The sequence below is a fragment of the Fistularia commersonii genome, chromosome 5 (assembly GCF_037954325.1).
Source record: "Fistularia commersonii isolate RoL2024-O1a breed Wild chromosome 5, RoL_Fcom_v1.0, whole genome shotgun sequence".
NCBI lineage: Eukaryota > Metazoa > Chordata > Actinopteri > Syngnathiformes > Fistulariidae > Fistularia > Fistularia commersonii.
Window position 1 is genome coordinate 14,222,381 of NC_141288.1, and position 23,854 is coordinate 14,246,234.

Below are 23,854 nucleotides of genomic sequence, written 5' to 3' on the forward strand. Positions count from 1 at the left end.
GCTAGCAACATATAGAACTACTTCCCAGATAACAGGCATTGTTTTGGTCCACTTCTTGTCATACTTCGGTTCTACTTGGCCCACATTTGGCCTGTGATGACTGCATCAACAAGTGAAAATGGCCACCTAAACAAAAGCCAATTCTAGACCTATGCAAGCCCAGCTCATTGTACTCTGGCTGCAATTAGCCCACAGAACACTTTTGCATACCTAAGTCACTGATGTATCTGTTCAGACTGGCACTTAACTAAACTAACTGGCACTTAACTAAAAAAAAAAAAGTTAAGTTTGGATGATTGAATCTTGAAAACAATTTGCAACTTTTGCTGTAGCTGAAAATCAGCCTTAAGTGCAAAATGTGACACAAAACTTGTTGCTTAGGCTTTGAGAACAGAAGTGCTTAGTTTGCTTCAGATAACGTTACGGATGTGGCAGAAATCAACTCTGGGGTAGCATTTTCAGCAAAGCAGCAAGGATACTAACCACATGGGTTCCCATTTTATTAGCCGGACTTCAAATTCTCAGTCTCAAGATGTATTAAGCTGAGAATTAGGTGAATTTGTAGCTTTCTGTTCGGATTAACAGAGACTATAAACAGGCTGTCCCACTGCCGACGACCAAGAGACACCGGCTCTACTTTAAAATGAACGACTTTCGGTCAATGTTATAGTCTTGCTGGCCACTGTGTAAAGATACACTGATACTGTGTAGGGGTTAATGTTGTTTTGTAATTATTTACAACCAACTGCTTCCAAAACAAAAGTCATCATTGGAAAACAGTTTCATTATGTGTAATACGGTTAATGATTAGTTTGACTAAATACTTTGTTTTGGAAACCAAATAACATTGTTCTTAACATGTGGCTTAAAATTGTGGAACAACAATGTAAAATGAAATCAGAAACACAAGGCGCACACACCCAAGTCCAACACAACACAAAGAAATAGTATTATGTCGTATCTTAACCTTAAATGTAGAAATTCATATTTTGTAGAATACATGTTTGTAGAAATTGATAACTTTAATTTTACTTATGAATGTTTATTTATCTATTTTTTTTAATTTCTTGTGACTTTTTCTATAATTATACTTTGGGTTGAATTGAGTTTGGGGACAAATTTTATGTTCTCTCACCCTATTTTTAATTTTTAATAAATGTTTATATAAAATGTGTCTTCTTCTTCCTCTCCTTTTGGCTTTTCCCTTCAGGGGTCTCCACAGCGAATCAACCGTCTCCATCTAACCCTATTCTCTGTATCCTCCTTTCTCACACCAACTACCTTCATATCATCTCTTACTACATCCATAAATCTTCTCTTTGGTCTTCCTCAAGATCTCCTGCCTGGCAGCTCCAATTCCAGCATCCGTCAACCAATATATTCACTATCCCTCCTTTGTACATGACCGAACCATCTCATTCTGGCTTCTCTGACCTTCTCTCCAAAACGTCTAATGTAGTCTATGTAGTCTACCTGCGTGCTCCTACCTCCGCTCTTATGTTACCCTATACTCACGTCTTTTCTGAAAAAAAAGTGGTCCCAACAGCCATTTCCATCCATTTTGCAAAATCTACCACCATTTGTCCCTCTGTGTTCCTATCCTGTATACCAAATCTGCCCATCACTTCTTCATCCCCTCTATTGCCTGCACCAACATGTCTATTGAAGTCTGCAACAATTACCACTCTCTGATCTCTGGGGATATTCTGCATCCCTTCATCTAGCTCATTCCAGAACTTCTCCTTCTCCTCAAACTCACATCCAACCTGCTGGGCATAGCCACTAACAACATTGAGCATCACACCTTCAATTTCCAGTTACAGACTCATTAGTCTATCTGACATTCTTTTCACCTCCAGAACACTCCTATAAAACTCCTCCTTCAAGATAACTCCTACTCCATTTCTCTTCTTGTCAGTTCAATAATAGTAAAACTTAAAGCCTGCTCCTGAGCTTCTAGCCTTAAACCTTTCCATCAAGTCTCCTGGACACACAGTATATCCGCTTTCCTTCTCTGCATCATGTCAACCAACTCTCAACCTTTTCCTGTCATAGTCCCAATATTCAAAGTCCCTACTCTCAGTCCCAGACTCTTGCCTTTCCTCTTCTCTCTCTGCTTCCAAACATGTCTTCCTCCTCTCCTTCATTGACCTGCAATAGCCCAGTTTCCATCGGTTCCCTGTAGGTCATCAGTACAAATGGCGGTCATTGTTAACTCGAGCCTCGACCAATCCGGTATGAAATGGTTATGATTAATGTGCATGTTTGGTTTTGGCAAAAGTTTTATGCCGGATGCCGCTCCTGACGCAACCCTCTGCATTTATCCGGGCTTGGGGACCGGCTCAAGGAGACATTGGCCCGTGCCCCCCCGAAGCTGGCTCGGGGAGACACCTGCCTGTGCCGCCCTGAGGCTGCATTTATCTATAAACAATGTATGTATTCTATTATTTACATATTCTGTTGTGCAGGTTCAAGGGATCTTTTCATGCACTTTCTGAGAGAAAGCCCCGCAAGGCTTTACACCTGTAAAATTTAGTTACTTGACAGCAATAGAGGTTGGAAAACTTCAAGATATCTTCGTTATCTGTACTGTCTGCATGAAGAAGAACAGCACCCCCGTATCCCTTATAAAACAGTTAATTAATTGACGATGCAGATGATAGAAAAGGGTTTAAATTAACTGATCATATCATCATTACATTTCTGTAATGATGATATGTAATGGTTCCTATGATCACATAACTTTGTCACATCACATGACAACATTGTCACACCTGATTTTTGATCTGACCTCTGGCACACAGAGAAAAAAAAAGTTATAACCAACCCCATTTTTGAGCTGCTGCCAGTAATTAATCAGTGACAGCCTGATATCATTAACACATGACTTAACCAATTAACATTTAAACTGAGAGTGTGATCACTGTTGGAACTTTCCAAATAGGCAAAATGCACATTTTTCCTCATCTGATTTATGATCCCAAAACAGTTCACTCACTCTACACTTACCTAAGTGAAATTAATTGCTCAAATAGATAGTAGAGCCTTCTATTGACAGTGCTGTGTAAGAACTCTCGCCCCTGTCCTGCTCAATCGCTTCACTCAGTGGATGGTAGTGTATGGTTTCATTCCTTGTTCAAAAGTACTAAAAATAAACATTCCAACAATCAAAAAAAACTCGTATATAAGGTATGAATCTTGTGTTCACCATCTTAATAATGTATACATCTGAATACTGATATGTAACTGATACATTACTGTCTAACAGATGGGCATACGTGATTTTACACAGGCTTCAGTCTATAAGAGGATTCACTGTGAAAAACATCAGCTTCATAGGGTTTTTAAAAGTTCAAAATGTTGTTAAAGAAACCCCAGAATATGCATTAATGTTTTGGTTAGGACTGGACACAAGAATAGTAAATTGGGGCAGATTAACCACACTCAGATGTGAAATATCATAAAACTTTCATCGCTTATATTTGAATTTTTGCTTTTACGCTCATCACACTACTGGAAAGATGGTAAACTGGTTAAATTTCCACAAGAGTTTGCATGTCCCTTTAAAGGTGGATGTTACTGTAGAGCAGTTAGTATAATAATATATCTGCTCTCTGCATGAGATATACAGCATGTTAGGAATGCTGAGCTTTACCTCAAGTGAAATCATCTGCACTGCACTGACCAACTATGATAACCCTCTTGTTATCATCACCTCATATGGGCATACAAAGAGAAAGTCCACCAATCAGGCATGCCAATCCACTGTCTAACTAAGGAATGTCACATATCTGTTGTTTCAGACTTTACATTGGAGGTTAAAAGAATACAAACAGGGCATTAACAATTGGTCACAGCGGCAGCAATGATGGGTTTCCATTCCTGATAGTTTCAGAGGGGACATGCTGAAATATCAGAACTCATGCTGTTGCTCTCACCAAAATGTTGAAGATACCAAAATGCACGGCTGTACAAACATTGATATAAACATACTAATTTGATAACTGTCATGTGACAAAAGTCCCAGTGCTTTATTAAAACAAAAAGCAGCCTTAAAAAAAAACAGCCAGCTGAAAAATGGACTATGCAAGAATGTCAAATTTACAGGGACAAAAAAAAAGTCAAAGTTTCCAATAGAAGGCTTCAGTTCTCAAAGCCACGATCAAACTTATCGGCACAATGCAATATTCACCCATGGGAGCACAGCAGGTGCATCAAACTGAGAAAAGTGTAAATGAAAGCACACAAAGGGTCAGAGTTCCTTAACCTGATTATTTCTGGATGGGTTATATAACTGGAGTAAGCGTCAGGCCTCAGTACAGCTCCCTTAGTGTTTGCAGATAAGCCTCCTCTGTGACCAGAGTCAGAGGGCAGAAAGGGGAGGCTTTAATTGGCTAATTCTAGCCTATCCTGCTCTACCAATCCATTTTCAGCAGTGAAATGAGCTAAATGAACCAGGATTTCCACGTACAAGGTCAAGCACAGCTTTCATCTATTGCTCATCTTTATATGCGTGTCGATTGTTTCTCACTATTTACAGATAAAACGATCATCTGGCTGCCACTGATTGGTTCTGTGGCATGGAGACATTGTGGGGCATTGTGGTGTTGGGCAGGATGACTAAGTGAGAGTTGCACACCATGTTATAGATGAAAGGAGAAGTATTATATTTAATCTTTTGGAAGATGATGGAGCTGCAAAGTATCATTTATTGTAAAAGCACTATTCATGTCACAAATCACTGTAATTTTAACAGAATTTATTGTGATTTAATCAGTATGTTATTTTAAAATACATAGAGTATTATACTCCAAATTACTATTATATATACTATATTATTTCCGCATTAAAGATCCAATTGGAGGAAAAATGCAAAGTTCAAAGATAGGCTACAAATAAAGGCAATATTCGATGTCATGTTCAAAACGAATACAGTAGATGTTTATTTGTAACCAATTCACAGCAATGTGTGCAGAGTTTTCGTCACGGAGACCAGAGGAAGAAAACATGGCACTTCATACATTTATAGTCAATATATCAAATAAAAACATTAACCTTTGTTATCAAATAATTTCAAATGTTGAGTTATTTGGTTTGAAAAACATATCTTATTGGGATGAGTCCACAGATTGGAACTTATTTATTTGACTGTTTATCTCAAGTTTAAATTTTAACGGGTTATTGAAATGTATGAATGTTAAAAAACGCATAAATTATTTAAATTTATTAATAAAATAAAATAAATCAGGCTTAGAAGTGGAGCTTGTTCAAGTTCTACCAAATGCCAACTTTGATTTTCAAATTCATGAGAGTTTGTCACTGGGAGCTTTATAATCTATTAATGCAAGGACACCCTGTGCCCAGATCCTCTATGTGAGGGAGGGGCTCCATCCCAAACTACTTTACAAGGAAAAGCGCTCATCCTCAGAGGAGGATCCCTCCAAGATTTTCCTCAGAGCACTTCAAAAAAATGTCAGAATATTCAACATTAAATAACCCATTATTATATAACTTGTTTGCACAGAATCTTTGACAGGAGAACTGCAGCTCCATGTGCTCAATGTCGCTGAAAGAAAAAAAAGGACTTAAAATCCACTTGATGAAAGTGGTAAAATAAGATAAGACAAAAGATGAGAGCTAAAGTAGTAAATTAGATGTAAAGTGCATTTAAAAAAAAAAGTTACATAAAAATATTAAAGAAGAGGGTATGTGATATGTTGGCGTGGCGTTATGACATAATATCTTCAAACACTTGGGAGCAAGTAATTTTTAATCATCTGTTTTATTTTCTTCTATTTTACTTTCTGGCCCTATTAATCACTTTTGCAGCCTCGTAAAATCTAGAATGTACAATTCGACCAGTATTACGACGCTCCCTCTTCAATTGCCACAGGTTCCATCGCTCACACACACACACACACACTCCTTCACCCCCCCACCCCACCTCTTTCGCCCTGCAGAGGCGTTGCCGTCGCCGGGCTATAATACCGCCGGAGCGGCTCAAACCCTACAGAGACGCTCCAGAGAGCCAGGAAGCGACAACCAGGAACAACAGCAACAGCGGAAGAAGCCGAGCGGCGGGGAATTGGACATAATTCTCTCTCTCACTTCGTGATCCAGACGGGCTTCGTTCACTTACACTCCGGAGCAAAATGCAGTCATCGTTCCAGCACCTGGTCAGCCTGCTGTTTATCTTCAGCAGCCTGCAGGTCCACCGGCTGACCGAGGGCTGCTCCTGCGCCCTGACTCACCCACAGGACGCGTTCTGCAACTCCGACATAGGTGAGTGATCGGTGACCGGCTCAAACCCATAAAAACGAAACTAAATATCCCAGTTAAAGTCACTCTGTTTGGCTGAATCTCTGCGCAGGCTACAACGTGTTGACAGTTTTTAGAATTTTAATTGTTAAAAAAAAAAAATTAAAAGGCACACTGTATTCTTTAAACTCTCCAAAATAGGGGGTTTCCCCCTTTTGATGACTTATTTTCAGCCGTTACTGGTAGTGTGTTACATGAGAGTGATTGGTGTTGGATTTAGATATAGAATCAGACCGTTACAATAACTAAAATAACAGTTACAGATCTGAGGCGTGACGGCTTCATCATTTTCCTTTACAACAACTCAGCACTGTGACAGCAGGGTTAGTTAGATGTATGCACCGTGGCCACTGAGCTCCAGGTTTGAGAGTCCCAGGTTCTAAACAGAGTAGGTGATGATCATTTTACTACCTGCTTAAGGGTCCCTCCTATTTTGAATATTTAGGCTTTAGTTTATTTAGGAAAGCTAGTCCAGCCCGCCCCATGTTTATAGAAAACACTGCTCAAGTCCTGGGGATTATCTGATCTGCCAGATGAGAGAAATGCTTTTTTGGGTTGAGGCAGTTTGGTGTGCGTGTGTGCTCACATGTGCATGCATGCACACGGGGCAGGGGTAACAACTCTACTGATGGATCGCCCGCTCTAAACCACATGCAAATGAAGACTCTTGTGCAACATTCATACTTTAGATCATTAACCAAGAAAAGGTACGGGATGATCATGAGGCACTGTGAAAAGCTAGCCTCTGATGAAACAATAATCTCTCAGTCTAAACTGAGCACACGCACATAGTCATCGCAAACGTGCGCACACACACACACATTCACGCTCACACTAACACACACACAAACCGACAAACTGCTGCCATGAGTTTGCTCTATTGCCTAACATTGACATTATAATGAAAGTCTAAGTTTTTGAAGCTATACCCACATTACACACACACACACACAGATATAGCAGAAGCTAATAAAATTAGAAATAAAAAATCAGTATAGTGCACTATACAATACACAATATGCTAAATTGATTTTAATAATGAAAACATGCAAGAAACAGGAAATCTTAATATTGATTTGATCATTTTACAGATACTGATGCTCGAAATGCAGTCGCATATAATGTATGAACAATGATTAGCACTGTAAGCCAATGTGGTTTTATTTATCAGCGTGCTTATGGCAGTTAACGAAGCAAAAATCATCCAAAAAGCTCCTTGTTTTTCCCAAAAGATCTCCAAACATATGTAATGATAATTGGATTGCTTCTCCTCACAAATATTTCTGTATCTATGAAGAAATCGTTACATGAGAGGCATTTCACCGGTTGATTCAGTAACTATAATGAGCTAGATTAGTCATACAAATGTTTATAATCTTCTTCCTCTTGTCTAGTCTTTATCCCATGCTGTGCAAACCAGCTGCCAGTGATTTACAGTTAACATACTGACATAAGTGGTATTAAGCTTTTTATTGTACTCCTAATAAGCGCATTTATCAAAAAAAGATGCAGTAGCATTTTGAAAGCCCTTAAAGAGGAAAAAATGTAGTGCATTTCTGAGCACACTTGCCCTTCCGCTCCCTGACACATCTCTTAAACGGTTTGCACTTGAGAAGAATCCAGCTGCAATGAGAAAAACTTCACAAAATGCCATTTATCAACCCACAAGTCCAGACTCTAAAAACAAATAATGCAATTGCCCAAGAATGCTTCTTCCAATGTTGGTGAGAAAACATCTTTGAAAAAATCTTTGGGGCTAAATTTCAAGGACAAAACTAGTGCATTCTTTTAGTTTACTTTTAAATTGGAACTTGGTAGAAATAGTGTTTGTTTTGGAAACAATCTGGAGCAACCCAAATAGAAGCAATGTAGCAAGATAAAAGTAATGCTACTAAAAAACTAGAGTAGTTTTGGGTGATGGGGCGTGAGGAGGGTCGCATATCTTCAGAAGCTACTTTTTTCATATTTATGTGTATTGTGTACAAATTAATGAATTGAGTGTCTCAAAGCCTCTTTTATCTAAATGCCTAAAAATGTCTTCTTAAAACAGTTGATACAAATCTAAAATCTATTTGGACCTTCAGATATTCATCTTAGATGCTGATTAATTACCCCATATTCTTAACAGTATTCCCCTCCCAATGTGAAAACAATTAAGTGAATATACTGGGAAAAACTGGTCAAGATCTTCCCCACACCTACATCACAAAGTATGATTTTAGCCAAGTGACCTGTTTGGCCCGGGTAATTGAAAACGTCGCTTCCGTAAACACTTCTGTGAAGGCTCCCGGCACTTCAGATCTTCACATAGCTCATGATGTTGGCACCAGCTGAGCCTCACCACAGCAGAATCTGGGACTGACTTCAATGGCTACAGTGATCAGTTATGAGCCTCACAAATCCCAGTTCCATGGTCCTGGCTTAGCTTGAGGTGTGCTTTGAATGCTTGTGGTCCCTCTTGTATCTTGCCCTCTGTGAGGAAACACTTGTGAGGCAGCAGTTGGACGCAAAGTAAAAAGCTCCCTCAAAATGTACCCGGGGTTATTCTGAGCCAAACGTCAATGAAGTATATTTTGGAGATCCTTTAAATAAGTCAGGTTTAGACCACTGCGACCTTCGTGTGACGCTTGAATGGATCAAGTGTTTCCATCATGTCATATGAAATACCAAAGAAATCAGTGGACTCAAATTGAGACCTGCTGCTTTGCTTGTGTCACAGAACCTAAATCAAATAAAAAGAGGTGTAAAACAAGAAAAAGCATGAGGTTGAAATGTTAATGCCGGAATGGAGAAACCCTGTAATTCTCACTGTCGACTTCAAAGGCAACAGGCCCGAGTCTTCTCGATTTAAGACCCTGACTTGAGTTCAAAGCATTTTGCTCATGTTTTGTTGGCCTTTACCCATAATCACCCACAGGTTGTTGACTGAATGAATCCTAATTAGGTTAAAGGGTAGGAAATTGGGTTATTGTTGTCCATGTCTCCTTGAAAAAAATGAACAGTTTCGTATCAAACTCAATGGCTTGCAGAAGAGGTGCATTGACACAGGGTGGCATAAACTGATTTGATAAAATAAGAGGGGAAAAAGCTGTAAATAAATAAATACACACACACACACACACACACACACACGCATCCACACACATACACACACACACACACACACACACACACACACTTAAGTCCCCATTTAGATAGGTCTATTATGTATTATATGTGTTGGTAGCACTTTATATTGTTCAGCAACTTTCAAGGATAATGGGGTAACGTTGTATTTAGAATTGTTATATTGTTTGAGAGTCCCCATGATGCTAGCGAAACATTTATAAATGATACAACATAAAGTACGATAAAAATAAGATTATAATAACTGTAACTGACTAAACATCCTGTTGGTTTTCCAGCTGCTCACCTGATCACCAGGTGTCATTGTTGGCTGTTTTCACTCAGCTTTGTTTAAGCAGCAGGAGAAATGAGCATGGCTTGTTTTTCTAAAGCTCTCAGAAGGCAAGATTAGAGGCCTAGCAATACACTTTGACCCTTAGATTTAATATTGCTTCACAACAGACTTCATTCCCAAGCCCTTGGTGTGACAGGAGCAAGCCTTTACATACTTGCACCGTGAACCGGGTTAGTTGCTGAGGATTAGCCTGATACGTGTTTATGCTGATTTTGGCAATCGGGATCAGTCATTGAGAGAAAAAGTATCCCGTCCTGCTGCGGTACCGTTTTGTTCATAGAGGTGCTTTGTCCAACAAGTGCAGCATATCAGGTTTGAAACTTTGCATAGCTCTGGGGTTTGTAACAGCTCTCTCCTGGTACCAATATATCCTACTCCGCCTCTTGCTAATCAGTTATACAGCATTTAGTTAAATCCAGCAGGTGACAGAGGGTAACCTCCGTTGAGATGACTTATGTAAGCTTGGATTGGCTATTTACAGTTTTCCCAAAAGTGAGTTAAAAGATAGTGTGATGTCAGAGATTCTGAGTAAAACCTAAGGTTCCACACACACCTGTCACGTCTGTCCCCTGAGCTACAAGTATCGGGTCTCCGTGTCTGATGACCACAAAACCACTGAGGTTGTCTCTGCTTCCAACGGGAGGCCGGCGAGGCAGACACTGACTCAACAAGTCTGATTTCATTGTATAGCTGTGTATATTAAGGGTTCTTATGTAATATGTTACCTGAATTGTATGTAACATGAAATGCTTTTAATTTTTTTCTACCTGGAGGTTAGTAGTAATAGTTACATATTTAAAAAAAAAAAAAAAAAGTATGAATTCTTCAAGTTACTTTTATATCACCAACTAACTAATCTAAAATATGTGCAAATACCGTGACTCCATTTGAGCCATGTCTTGTTCTATTCATCTGTCTAGTTATATTTGCATTAAGCTGCATTGAGCAGCGTCCTCTCATTTTTTCAAAATTAAAAACTGTGTTTCCCGATAGGTGTCCGAAGTCATTATATGCCAAGCATTTTTTCCTGGTGAATAAAAATGAAGCTCAAACTGCTGTAACAACACAATAAATTTATCCTTGACACACATGCACATAAAACCCATGACTCTGTAATTAATGAATGAGCTGAAATGAGAAAGCAATAAAAGTGAAGGGACAACAGTAAAAAGAAGGCTTGCAATAAATAACATCTGACAAGAAATAACATTTCAGTGGTTGGGTAAAAGTAATTGATGCAAAATGAGGGAAAACTGAATAAAAGACAATATGAGCTATAAAAATCTGCGCCTAACTCATATATTAAATTATGAGAGTGAGTAAATAGACTAGAAGGATGTTTTTAACTAGTGAATAGGTCACAGGTATAAGTATCATGGAAATCAGGGTTTGCTTTATAGGCAACCTTTTTTTTTTTGACAATAGTATGTAGGTTTCTTTCGACTTCATTTGACACAAGCCTCTCGAGCAGGGATTTGGTTTCGGTGTTTATTTTTGAGCGTGGTTGTGTGTCGTCCTGAGAATTCCTCTTCCTCCCACTCACCTCCTCACACTTGGACCACTTTCTGCATGCTATAATGATCACTGGCTTCATTTTCTCTCTCACTGGCTCTCAAACACATGAGTAACCTTATTCTTGTCATACCTACAGTTTGGCACATTCTATGCAAGCTGAAATAACCGTTTAACTAAATTGCATGTACACCTTGAGATGAAGCCTTTGGCTTCCGCTTTTATTAGGCAACAGAGAGTCAAATGGATTCTCTGTTTCTTTGTCAGATTATGACAAAACAGACCCTATCATCGAAAAAAAAAAAAAAAAAAAGAAAAAATCCTCTCACTCTTAAAAATATTCCTCAGATCACACTGTGGAACCAGAGCCTGCTGTTGACATTTAGGCAAATATTTTTATTTGATTCTCTGACACACTGTATGACTCTTTGGCTAAACAATTTGTCAAGAAAGGTACACTTAAATGGAAAGTTTAAAATTGTTTAAAATTCAGCATGAACTAAAAGATGAGATGTATCAGAAAAAAGATGCGCAAAACATTAAACTTCTTTTGCTCAATTAAACACCAATTTACTGATCAGTTGCTGCCTTCCTCTTATTAATCAAATTTGTATACCTTTCTTTTTCTACGATGGTAGGTTTTGGCCATTTACAAAGACAAAATCTTAACTTATTTATTCAATTTATTATAATGTATTGATTTCATCATCCATAATTGCTTCCACTGTCAAGTAATCTGTTCATTTTGAGTGGCACTTAACCCTCCCTGAGGCCGGGCCCATGGAGTGGAGGTACAAATAACAAGCATGTGGGAGGCCGATTTGAAAACCGTCCTTTGAGAGTCATTGGTAATCACAGTGATGATATTCCTTGAGTAACAGTTAATATTAGGAATACTTTTTCATATGTAAGTCTGATTTTTCAAACCACTTTTTTTCCCTACCTGACCATTCGTTGCTATGAATACAGCCATTCACACCTGTGTATTGTGGTGCAGTGATCTCCGTGTTATCTATATACCATGTGGTATAATAGTCTTTACAAATGGGTGATTATTGTACAAATATCATGTCATCCAATTTGCTTAAAAGGTATTGCGCAAGATCAAACACCGTAAAGCTAATCACATTCTCCGCATTAAAATGTAATTCATGCGGCGGGTTGCTGCAGAATCTCATCATATTCTTATGTCCATGGGGGAGAATAGTGGTGTAGGAGGTGGAGTTCAATGGGAGGTGACAGTACCGGTACATTATGTTTTTTTATGCAGTCTGTAAAAGCACTGGTATACAAAAAGGGACATGCGGCTTGAAAACACTGATGGTTATCTACACAGTGTGCCCATAGATTTCCATTGAAAAGGTGATTTTAGATGACTAAACACTCGTGTTGTAGATGTTTTTGACATTCGCATGCAGCTCATGAGGTAGTATGTAAATATAGCTGTTGAATGGAGTGCAGGTCAAGGGGTCACTGCGGGGGAGTGACTCAAATCCTCTGTCTCCTGAGCAGCTGAGACCCTTCACACATTCCTCTGGATGATGGCACCATCACCGGCCAATTAGTGGCTGCTGTCCAACAAGAGGTGGCCTATCTGGACAAACTTGAGTTGAATCAGCTGACCCCTGGTTCTTCAAACATTTCTCTCTCCCGAGGACTGATTTTGAGACTAGGCCAGTGGAGGAAACTAGGTTTTGGGGTGACACATGAAAATAAGGCCAGCAGTATATTTGAGCGAGGTTGTTAGAGCTGCAAATTCCTCTGTAATTGTGCCTTGGTTCCTCTGTAATTACTTTAGCGAACATCTGTCAAACTGTATTTGGGTACATTTTGCAGTCTGATCACGTAATAGAACACTTTTGTCCAAATTAGAATGTCTGACAGATTAATGTATCAAATGTTCTCAAAGTTCAGACAGTGCGAGGCAGGTAGGGGGTCAACAAATTGGAATGACCCAGATTTTAATCACTTGTGTGATTTTCTCGTGAAGCCGTCCATTAAAATGAGTGACTTATAACAAAAAGCTCTTTCCAGACGAGCAAAAATTTTCCATTTTTCATTTCTTTTGTGCTACATGTTTGAAATCTTAAATAATTCCAAAAATCTCAATTTTTTTTTTGAAATGTCAACACTTAGATTGGAGAACAAGCAATGTATTTTTCTTGGGAAGCCACAGGATGCTCATACTGGGTGAAAATTGGCATTTAGCATTAATACAAATCATGAATACATGATACACATACAGGCCCTATTTTTGGGTGGTCAGCCTGTAATTGCTTCCTCTTTGGGTCTTATTTTTATGCTCATTGTCTGTGGCCTGGAAGTATGGCAGCTGGAAAAACAGGCCAAGCTGAAGATGCCATATGCCTCATTTCTTTCCTCAATCAAAAAGAATGAGAGGCTTCTCCCTTTTTTTTTCCCTTTCTGGGGAATGTGAGCCCCAAAGAATGTGGGAAGGAAATTCCATCACGAGAAGACAACAAACAAAGTCAGTGTTAGTTTTGTCTGTGGCAGCCTGGCTGTGGGCGGCAGGTGAACTTAACAGAGGCCTGATCTCTTATGCAGGACCCGCAGATCTGCTTAAGACTTAAGTTGCTGGGCTCAAATTATCAGTGCTTTCTATACTTTTTGCTCCAGACCGTGCACAATAAGCCCTCTCACTCCCGACATGAGGAAAAGCAAACCAATTGAAGTTGCTGCAGAGCATTTTCACCTTGCCAACGTTTACATGAGGGTCTTGCACTAGATAACATCATTTTCAAGCCTATATTCCCATAAAGAACCCTGTTTAAATAGGGGAGACCTTTATCCTCCTGTGAATTTTTACCCACCAAAAAAAAACCATTTGTTCAGCATTCAGTACTCAATGTATACGGTAAGAACACAATCAAAACCTGGCTTTTACCATACAAGGATGGAGCCTGTCTTACTATCTTCCTCTAACTACTGTGCGCATCATATTCGAATGTCCCTTTTATGTTTTTTTTCCCAGTTTGCCTTCCTTGGCAAACGCCAACAATGCAGAAAATCGGATAAACGGATTAACTCTGATGCCAACCTGGTCCTGAAATGGCGTTTATCAGGGGGCTTCCTAATGCCTCTCACTGGCCAAGGCCATGGTCTATTTGAGTGACTAGATAGTAAAACCCGGAGTAATGTAGTTAAAGGAATAAGACAGTTTGCTGTGATTCTGTCAAAAGAGCTGACTGGACCTTGTCATCTCTCCACAGTGATCCGAGCCAAAGTGGTGGGCAAGAAGCATCTGAAAGATGGACCTTTTGGAACAATGCGCTACACAGTCAAACAAATGAAGGTGAGGGGGATCAGTTGTGTGTTGAGGTGTTCCTGCATATGATCCATCATGATTTCTGTGACAGGGCTCTTTCATTATGATCAAATGTGACAGTATTTAACTGTTGCTGGTTCAACTCTTGTCAGCGCCACATCTTTATGTTAACTACAAGGACAAGCATATGGAGGCAGAGAATCTCAGTAAAAAGAAAGAAAAATAAAAGAAAAAACGGCTAAAAGTATTTAATGGTCTTGCGTAAAAAACAAAACAAAACTCTTGTTTAGTTTGACATTTTAAACACAATAACTCTCTTCTTTAATGTCCCAAGACAGAGCATCGGCGCCATTTCATTGTCCAGTGGATATATTTCTGTCTGACCTTCAGCAGACACATATATTGTTTCATAGCTGTTTAGCTGGCATTTGTCTTCTTTTGCATGAATATTAAATATATTCCTGCTAATGTTACCCTGATACTATCAAATGACACAAGTCACAAAAGAACTACAGCCATTGCAGTCTTGATTATCCTTTCTTTCTTTTTAATACATTTTTGATTGATCCTTTTAAAACTTGTGTTCATGATATATGACCATATTTTGCAATACTATAACCACACAATCATACAACAAACTGAAAGTATGTTAGAAGATAAACATTGATCTGATTCTCTGTCAAAAAAATGCTGTATTAAGACCATAACACTTAAAATAAAATTGATAAACTTGAGTTTTAGGTGTATTACCAGTGAGTAAAGGTATTTATATACATTGGAACGAGCATAGGGGCATTTCTGCCAGCGTGATGAAACTAAAAAAGATTGCAGCTTGCTGTGGACACCTCAGGTTTCTATCCTTGCTTCAAGGCATTTAAAAATATGATTTTGCATCTATGTGCCAAACATGGAGCAAAGGGTGATAGTAACAGTGTAAATAAAAAGATAGCTTAGCAACATAGACACAACTCTACAGGTGCAGACGGGTGGTCTGACATCAGTTTTCATATCCAACTCCTTGCCATATAAGCTTGGTCCTTTATGACTGACCTCTGCCATCTACACTTGGAAATAGGATGAATAAATAAACAAAAAGGCACCCGGATTCATTCATATAGTACTGATAGCATGTATTACCATAACAGCACAGTCCAAGTTATATTGCTGTGAGAAGAATTACATAAGCCAGACTGTGATTGCATGATCTTTGCTCTTGGTGACACATTCCAAAACTTGGGCTGGGTCATAAAAGACATACCCATACCCTGTTGGGACAAGACTGCCCCTCAGCTTGTCCTGGATGTTGTGATAGCGGAACCGTTCGGGGCACTTCACTTCCTGTATATTCTTACATAACACTGCATATTTGTGACAGATGCTGACATAGGCTTGCTGCTCAGTCAGGAGCCAGGCAGGAGGATTAGTGGGCTTACAGGCATTACATCGCAACAAAACTCCTCAGTCCAAGTGTAAACATGTCATACACTTTGCCACTACAATCCCAAATCAGAAACAAAAGCATCAAGTGGCCTCTTATGAGAAAATCCCACCAATCAACATTGTGGGGATTATCCACAGGAATTACATGTGTCCCCTTGGTTTATTTTTTTGTATGACTGCCTGCTAAATTAAACTGCAAACAGCGTGGGCTGATCAAGAATGTTTTACCCTGAAAATTTCAACAAATCCCATGAGACAGATGCCTCTGGCTTTCCCAAAACCTCTACAGATTTGGGCTTAAGTAACAGTATGTTCTGCTTTTCTGGGAGTGACGTGCCTAAACAGGGATTTCCTGTTTTTCCTAGACAAATAAATTGTATTGGAGAAAGCAGAACAATTATCAGGGTAAACACTGACCTTCTGCTCTGAATACCTGAGTTAATTGAAGGAGCTGAGCTCCACGGTTTGGTAATAACCTATTCAAAACAACATCAAAGTAGAATGTCATTAGAGGATGTAATCATGTTATCTATGATTTAGTTAAGGGTAGAATCCCACCCCGACCACAACACATTCCTAAAGAAATGTGTTCTAAGTGCCAGGCTGCAGAGGCAACACAACATCTTTAATGTCTTCGTTCGTTGTTGTTCTTTTTTCTTGCAGATGTACAAAGGGTTTGAAAAAATCCAGCACGTGCAGCACATTTACACGGATGCCTCCGAGAGTTTATGTGGTGTCAAGTTTGACATTAATAAGTACCAGTACCTGATCACAGGTAAGCTGTATGCTAATTTATGTATTGTTGAGACTGTTTTGCTACTGTTGAGGTCTTGCTCTGTATTGAAGATATTGTCTACACACTTAAGTCAAATTCATGAGTAACTTGATATTTTACTTAGCAAATGGAAAAAGTATTATCAGAGGTTTCAAAGTGAGGGGACGCTACTTTTAAGTACCACCCCAGAACTAACATGGGGAGAATTAAAGTCATAAACCGTTGCAGAGGCACACAGTTAGGTTAGCAACGCTCGTTACTCAACAATATCTATCTAAAGTTTATGAAGTTGGCCATCTATACCATGGGTCTTGAAATGCTGAAGATGCAAAACAAATAGATAGAGATGCACTTCCAATATTTTCTTTTAATGATCTTTTTCATTATTATTTTATTTTTTCACTCTGGCCTTTTGATTCTGATAGTGCTTACTTTCATCGCAAGACATGCAATTGGCATTATAATCTAAAACCTTTGTTCATTTTCATTTGTGGCTTTTTAAAAAATTGCAACTATAAAGTGATATTGACATCCCTCGATAACATTTTTCCAAGACTGTATAGCTATAATACTACTCCTAAAGTCATCAATACTAATAAAGACTGACTGAAACACAACTAAAATCAAGCCCTACTACTTTGTAAATAAGAAAGTTGGATTTTCTCTTTCAAAACAAAACCATTGCTTTAGTATCCCCTTTGTCTACCAAAATCATGGAAATACTATAAGCCCTTTCGCTATGGTCATTTTATGCCAAGATCAATTGTCATTTCTTTTTCAGAACACAAAGCTTAGTGGATGGTTTAATTTTAGCCTCAAAACAATATGACAACAGCCAAACAACTAGGACTAAAAACAACATATATTGTTTTGTGTCCCACTTCTTAACTTGTTAATTAACAAAAGAAAGAAGTATTGTATTCAATTTTGAAATCCTGGCATCATGATAAACCTAATGAGTGCCAGAAATATTAATTTTAAACTCCAGACAATATTTCTACTTTTACCATATTGTCTCAGGACAAAACTAGAATACAGCTTTTTTGCCTCTTGCACACATACCTACTAATTAACAGCTCACAGGAAGCAACTGTCTTCCACTAGAAGCATTTTTATGAGTTGCTATTTCCAATAGATGTGCAGTTTACTTTGGACCGCGTGCTGCTTGTTGTATATAACTTGCCAAATTCTGACTTGTAAATACTGTAACTATACCCCACTTTACAAGTGAATCAGGTGGAGTTGCCAAGCAACCATGCCTGTGCTTTTCCATAGTGCAAGTGACATCAACATAACTTTCAAGGCATCTATTATAAGTTGTGCATATGATCAGACTAACATTACAAGCCATTTAAAGTCACCAGGACCTGTCTCTTTGATCAGTCCTGTAGAGTGTCAGACATGATCAGTATTTAAGGAGTGTGTCACACATTCAACACTATGTAATAAGGATGCGAGTGATCTCCGTGTAGGCCAAGTGGAAGATTCAGGGGATCGTAGAAGAATGTATTTGAAGGCTGTCAAATTCCTGTGTGGTGACAGGCGGGGGGGGGGGGGGGGGGGGGGGGAATATTTGGGTACACATCCCAATGTTCCCAATAGCTCACAGGCTACTGTAATGCACCTGTCTCAAAAGTCAGTAAGCCGCACACAGTCCAATGCTAAAAATAGACACCTGCTGACCTTTGGATAGGCATAAATAGGGGTGTTGGGTTAATGTGTGCTTACTTTATGAGATTGTCTTACCATACATAAATCAAATGCAAAGTGTAACTAGCATGTTGAAATAATTCAACGTCACATCGAAGGAATGACGAAATTAGACAAATAATAAGATATGTATTATGATGTCATCAAGTTGTGTAGTTTCTCTGAGCATGAGAAAAATAAAACAAAAATCTCCTTACACTTCCATCCATCTGCATATGTTGTCAGGCTATAACCAAGGAACCAGAAGTCAATTTCCCTTCTTTTTTTCTGAGCAGCTTCACAGTCTAAACAGGTTTTGGTTTGATGCACATGAAGATTTGTACCAGACAACAAATTTTAGAAATCATGAATCAGTGGTGGCCCTCAATTGCATTCAACTTACATCCAATACTTTGTATTCCAATCATCTGCATTGCTGTGATATTGACAAATGGACCACCTGACCACATGACACGGCATACTCAGATAGATATTTCGGTTTATGTTGGTCCTCAAGGGGGTTTTAATTTAAAGATGTTAAATATAGATTTCAATCACAGTCACTTTAGCTTGCCAAAACCTCTACCATTTGCTTGAATGTAAGTGTATTCATGTTTTTTCCCCTTAGGGCGGGTTTATGATGGCAAAGTCTATACAGGGCTGTGCAACTTCAATGAGCGATGGGAGCGCCTCTCTCTGGCCCAGAAGAAAGGCATAAACCATCGCTACCAGCTTGGCTGCAATTGCAGGGTGAGTGGAAACCTGGAGCCGTCATCCAACGAGGATAAAGAGGCCAAAGGGACACAAAGAAATGAGGGAAGAGGAGGCAGGAGGCGGATCAAGAGAAGGAGGAGTTGGAACTGTTAAATAGTTCTGGTACCTCTTCATATATAAAAAAAAAAAAAAAATTAAGCCTTTTGATGCAAATGTAACTTTCATTATAACATGTCTAGTGGAGTAGCTGATGTCAATTGCATCTTCACGTAAGGGAGAACAAATCATTAGTTCATTTTTAGAGTTTAATTTCCAATATTAGACTCTGTGGTTGTATGACCAGGGCAAAAATATAAAAAAAGTTTTTCCACTGTCATATTGAGTTATTAATTAATGGCACTGGCTTCAACCCAGCTTCACTTCACTTTTACGAGCTTCAAACATGTAGCCTGCCACAGTGCAGCTGCTGTCCAACCTCAGATACTCATAGACTCTCCACTGTGCAAGTGTGGACATCTGCTTACACCATTGGCTCAGTATAAGTGGATTAGCAATGAGACCTATTTACTCTCAGTGCAGGCAAATGTCTGTCAAGTATTAGTTTGTTCAAAGCGGCAGCCCAGAGATCCAAAGTGAACGGATATTCAAGTTTCGCTGCTGATTCTACAAGGTGATACACACAAATGATGAAACAAATGAAAGGTGCTTCTCCAAAAAATTTAATAGGAATGCAAGAAACGCACTATATGAGTTAGAGCCCCTGAAAAACAAAGTTATGCAGAACATCGATGAGCCATGAAATGATAAACACTTAGCCTTTCAAAAATTAAAACACCCAAAATTTGAAGTCCATATCCTCTCGTGGGATTTGCAGGTTCATTTATATCCAGGAGAGAGCTGCTCTCCATGGCTGATGACGTTGTGCTGCAGCCTTTAACACAGCACTTCCATTCATCACCTCTATGAGTAGATACAGTGTGAGACTCTTCCTGTCACTTCATGCAATCCTTTTATCTATGCAAGCTTTTTGTGGAAGCACCTGCAAATGTGTCATCAAGTCATTTGGATAAAAATTAATAGCAACAAATAAAAGAAATCCCAAAAAAGCACCGCTGCTTCAGGAAGACAGCTGAAACTCATTTAACATCCGGGGCACAAAGAATCTCAATGCCAGTCTTTGCTTGCAGGGGAGCTTTTAAAATGCTGAGCATTTTCCTCATTGGATCTTAAAAGCTGCCTTTTTAACACCTGACTTGTCAATTTGCTGTAGAAATGGACTGTAAGTAAATTCTGAAGAGGAGATTATGTTTTTGATTATTAATAACTTTGATTCCAGGCTCACACTCCTTTTTTTTTTTACTCTCTCACAATTTTGATCTTTTTTTGCGTCACGTCTCAATATGCTAAGTCTACTTTGGCTTTTTGCTAAAACCTCTGAAATATAGACTCACTGCTGTTAAAGATTCAATGTACATGGTAGAGTCAGCCTAACTATTTCCTTTCCATGCTTTACCCAGAGACCCTTACCAGCTTCCATTTTAAAAGCAATTAAATGATATCAGCTTCTTTTTAACCCTCCCCAAGAAATCCATGTACCCTATTTTCTATATACTATTTTAAAATTAACTTGCAGTTGTTTCCTGCTTGATGGCTACATCTTTAGTTTCGCTTCTGTCTCTGTAGATTAAGCCCTGCAACTTCCTGCCCTGCTTTGTGACCTCAAAGAACGAGTGCCTATGGACGGACATGCTGTCCCACTTCGGCTACCCTGGTTACCAGTCCCGGCACTACGCCTGCATCCAGCAGAAGGAGGGTTACTGCAGCTGGTACCGTGGCATCACAGCCCGAGATAAAACCAACATCAACACCACTGACCCCTAAACCCAAACGCATCTTTCTCAGAATCTATTGCCACCCTTTTGACTCCGTCTTGTCCCTGATCCCCTCTAAGAGTATTACAGGACTCTCAAAGCTCACTGGCCGGGGTGGCTGTCCAATGTTGCAGGGGCATAAAAGATAAAATATACTACAGTGCCTGTTTTGTAGCACTTCTGATAGAGAACAATACCTTTTTTGTTGTACAGATCGCCCAGTTCAACTCTTTTCCCCCAAACTTTAAATCCTACACCCCTTAAAAACGCCCCTGCAATGAGCTGTCTCTTTAGGTTTCAGCGGTGCTGATTAAGCAACAACAAACACCATCGGCGGCAATAAAAAAACGTTTGACCTTGATCAATTTCCATTGGGGTTGATAGCATCGACCGAAATACACCCAGCAAGGATCATTACATCAACTTAGCAAACTGCCTGTTGCAAGCCTAATGTCATGGTAAATTTTTGCATTAAGTAGCAGGACTTTTATCAGTCACCTCCTCTATAAGCAGCCACTTTGAAAATTGAATTAACATAAGCTGAATATATATATTTAAAAGAAAAAGAATGAAAGTATGTCAGCAATATTTACCAGAGCCAAGAATCTACTGGTGAACACATGCATGGTGCCAATTTGAGGTATGATCGTACAAGTGATCTCTTGTTTGTTGAGCTTGGAATCATTTTGGAAAATGGTATTGTTTCAGAGAAGTACACATCAATTATAATCATAGATTTTACACTAGCTTGACTTTATGGCTGGTATTATCTCTGCTTCCCTGAATGTTTGGAGTGTAACTCATTTTGCAGTTATATCACAAACAACCCTCTTTCTGTTGCGCACTGATGAACATGAGAAATGCTAAAAAGGTCTTTTAAAGTTGCCAACACATGGAAGAGAGCGATGGTGATGTTTTATTTTTTCTTGTATATAACATAAGCTACAGAAATGAACTATCTTGTCAGCTGAAACCTCTGTGACATTTATTTATCTGTTTATTGGATATGACAGTAGATGTGCTGTATATATACAAAAAAGAAAAAAGAAAAAAAGAAAACAACTTAAACGACATGCCAAAACTGCTTTCAGACAACCAATTGTCCAGCAGGACCAGCATCTCTAGAATTAATAGTATGGTACTTTCTTATGTGATCATAGTTCCCTTGTGTGGTACTCTTCACCAATCCAATGAAAGTACTTAAGCCGCAGAGGTTTTGGACAGTGAGATATTTTTTACGTGTATATTCAGTCTCTTTTGTATTTAACTATTTGAAATGGACATTTATAGATATATATATGTATATAGATATACATATATCTATATACATATCTATAAACATATATAGATATATGTACACACATATACGTATACACACACACACACACACACACACACACATATATATATATAAATATGTATACACATATATATGTATACACAAATACATATACATATGTACACAGACATATATATATACCAGTACAGTGTGTGTGCGTGTATATATATATATGAAAGTAACAATATTGTCACGAAATTCATTCTTCCTCACTAGCTTTTCTTGCCTGTTTCCCAGAGCAGTATCTTCAATCCATTCCATGAAAAGACACAGATTTACCTCAAAGTGAGCAATCAGCCCAGTCGTCACTCAGACAGAGAGTATCTGGATTCCCTAACACACCTTTATGGTATTTAACACTCTGAAAGGATTTAAAAAAAGGACAACAATGATCAAATAGAGGTTTCATAAATTGGTGGTGATTACCAGCTCTGAATGAAGTACCCAAATTGTATTCCACTCACGCTAAACAGACTACACACAGCTGTACTAGGATAAAGGCGACAGGGATAAAGACCTAGATCTTTAGGATATTACTATGATTTGCTGAGCGTACATACCCACCTGCATTACAAAGCATTGCTGCCCTTCAGGCAGTGCAATGACAGACTCAGTGGCAGGAAGTAAGACTTTCGGGTATAACATTTTGTAAATGTGAATGTCATCTGATGGATTTCTGTGTCTTGTCATTTAATCTGAGAATTTCTCCACAAATAGCTCAAAAACAATGGTTTGTTTTGTTTATAGAGCAGCACCCAGCAATACACATACATTAATGGGCAAATCCAAACACAACTTGCATTTTTGCAAGAAATAAAGCATTTATAGTTAGCATATACTTCCCTAAAAACTAAAGAGTGATATCATTCTTGTTACAATCCCCAGCCAGGAAGCAAACAATGATACTTTTCCAAATCAGAGACTCATCAATGAAAGTTTTTAACTTTTGGATTTCCATTCCCGAACATAATTTTTGGTAAAGTTTGTCCTTGTACCACATCACTAGTTACTGAAACTGCAGCGGTTTCAGCGCAAACGGTCTAGGTCCCATTGGTTCTCGCATAATTGCGCATACTGGGAGAGAGTATAGAATGTGATGGGGCTCTTTTTTCATCTGAGGTGTTTATGTGTCACTGTTTCTGTGGTTCCTGTTTGTGTAAATATACTGTCTGCTTAACACAGAAACTCTTGGTCAAGTTTGTTCCTTAAAAAATAAGAAAAAAAAATCCAAACGAGGAAGCTGTGTACAGTCTGCGTGTAAACGCTGTTTGGGTGGGGATGATTCCTTGTAGAAGGTTATAGAAATGTTTGACTTAATTTCTGTGTTTTATATTTTTATAATAAAGATTTAATTAAAAATGGCCAACATAATGTCAGTGTCATTTTGTACATGTCCATCGGTTACTGTTTTCTCCTCTGTAAATATTAAAATAAAAATATATATGAGGCA

General features: G+C 38.7%; 2 protein-coding genes across 2 annotated transcripts in view; one reads left to right on the forward strand and one right to left on the reverse strand.

Moving 5' to 3' along the window:
* syn3 (synapsin III) overlaps positions 1 to 23,854 on the reverse strand; it is a 113,198-nt gene that overhangs the window by 37,501 nt on the left and 51,843 nt on the right. The gene's annotated exons all lie outside the window — the stretch shown is intronic.
* On the forward strand, positions 6,024 to 23,765 carry LOC147234161 (metalloproteinase inhibitor 3). The gene is made up of 5 exons (XM_086146955.1): positions 6,024 to 6,282; positions 14,521 to 14,603; positions 16,680 to 16,791; positions 19,109 to 19,230; positions 20,878 to 23,765. The coding sequence occupies exons 1-5, from the start codon at positions 6,153 to 6,155 to the stop codon at positions 21,073 to 21,075; spliced, it is 645 nt and encodes a 214-aa protein (XP_086003081.1). The 5' UTR covers positions 6,024 to 6,152; the 3' UTR covers positions 21,076 to 23,765.

Excerpts from the sequence above, each read along its gene's own strand:
- LOC147234161 (XM_086146955.1), top strand. The coding sequence starts at position 6,153 with ATGCAGTCATCGTTCCAGCACCTGGTCAGCCTGCTGTTTATCTTCAGC. Across the intron at positions 6,283-14,520 it reads GTTCTGCAACTCCGACATAG|TGATCCGAGCCAAAGTGGTG; the intron begins GTGAGTGATCGG and ends ATCTCTCCACAG. Across the intron at positions 16,792-19,108 it reads GTACCAGTACCTGATCACAG|GGCGGGTTTATGATGGCAAA; the intron begins GTAAGCTGTATG and ends TTTTCCCCTTAG.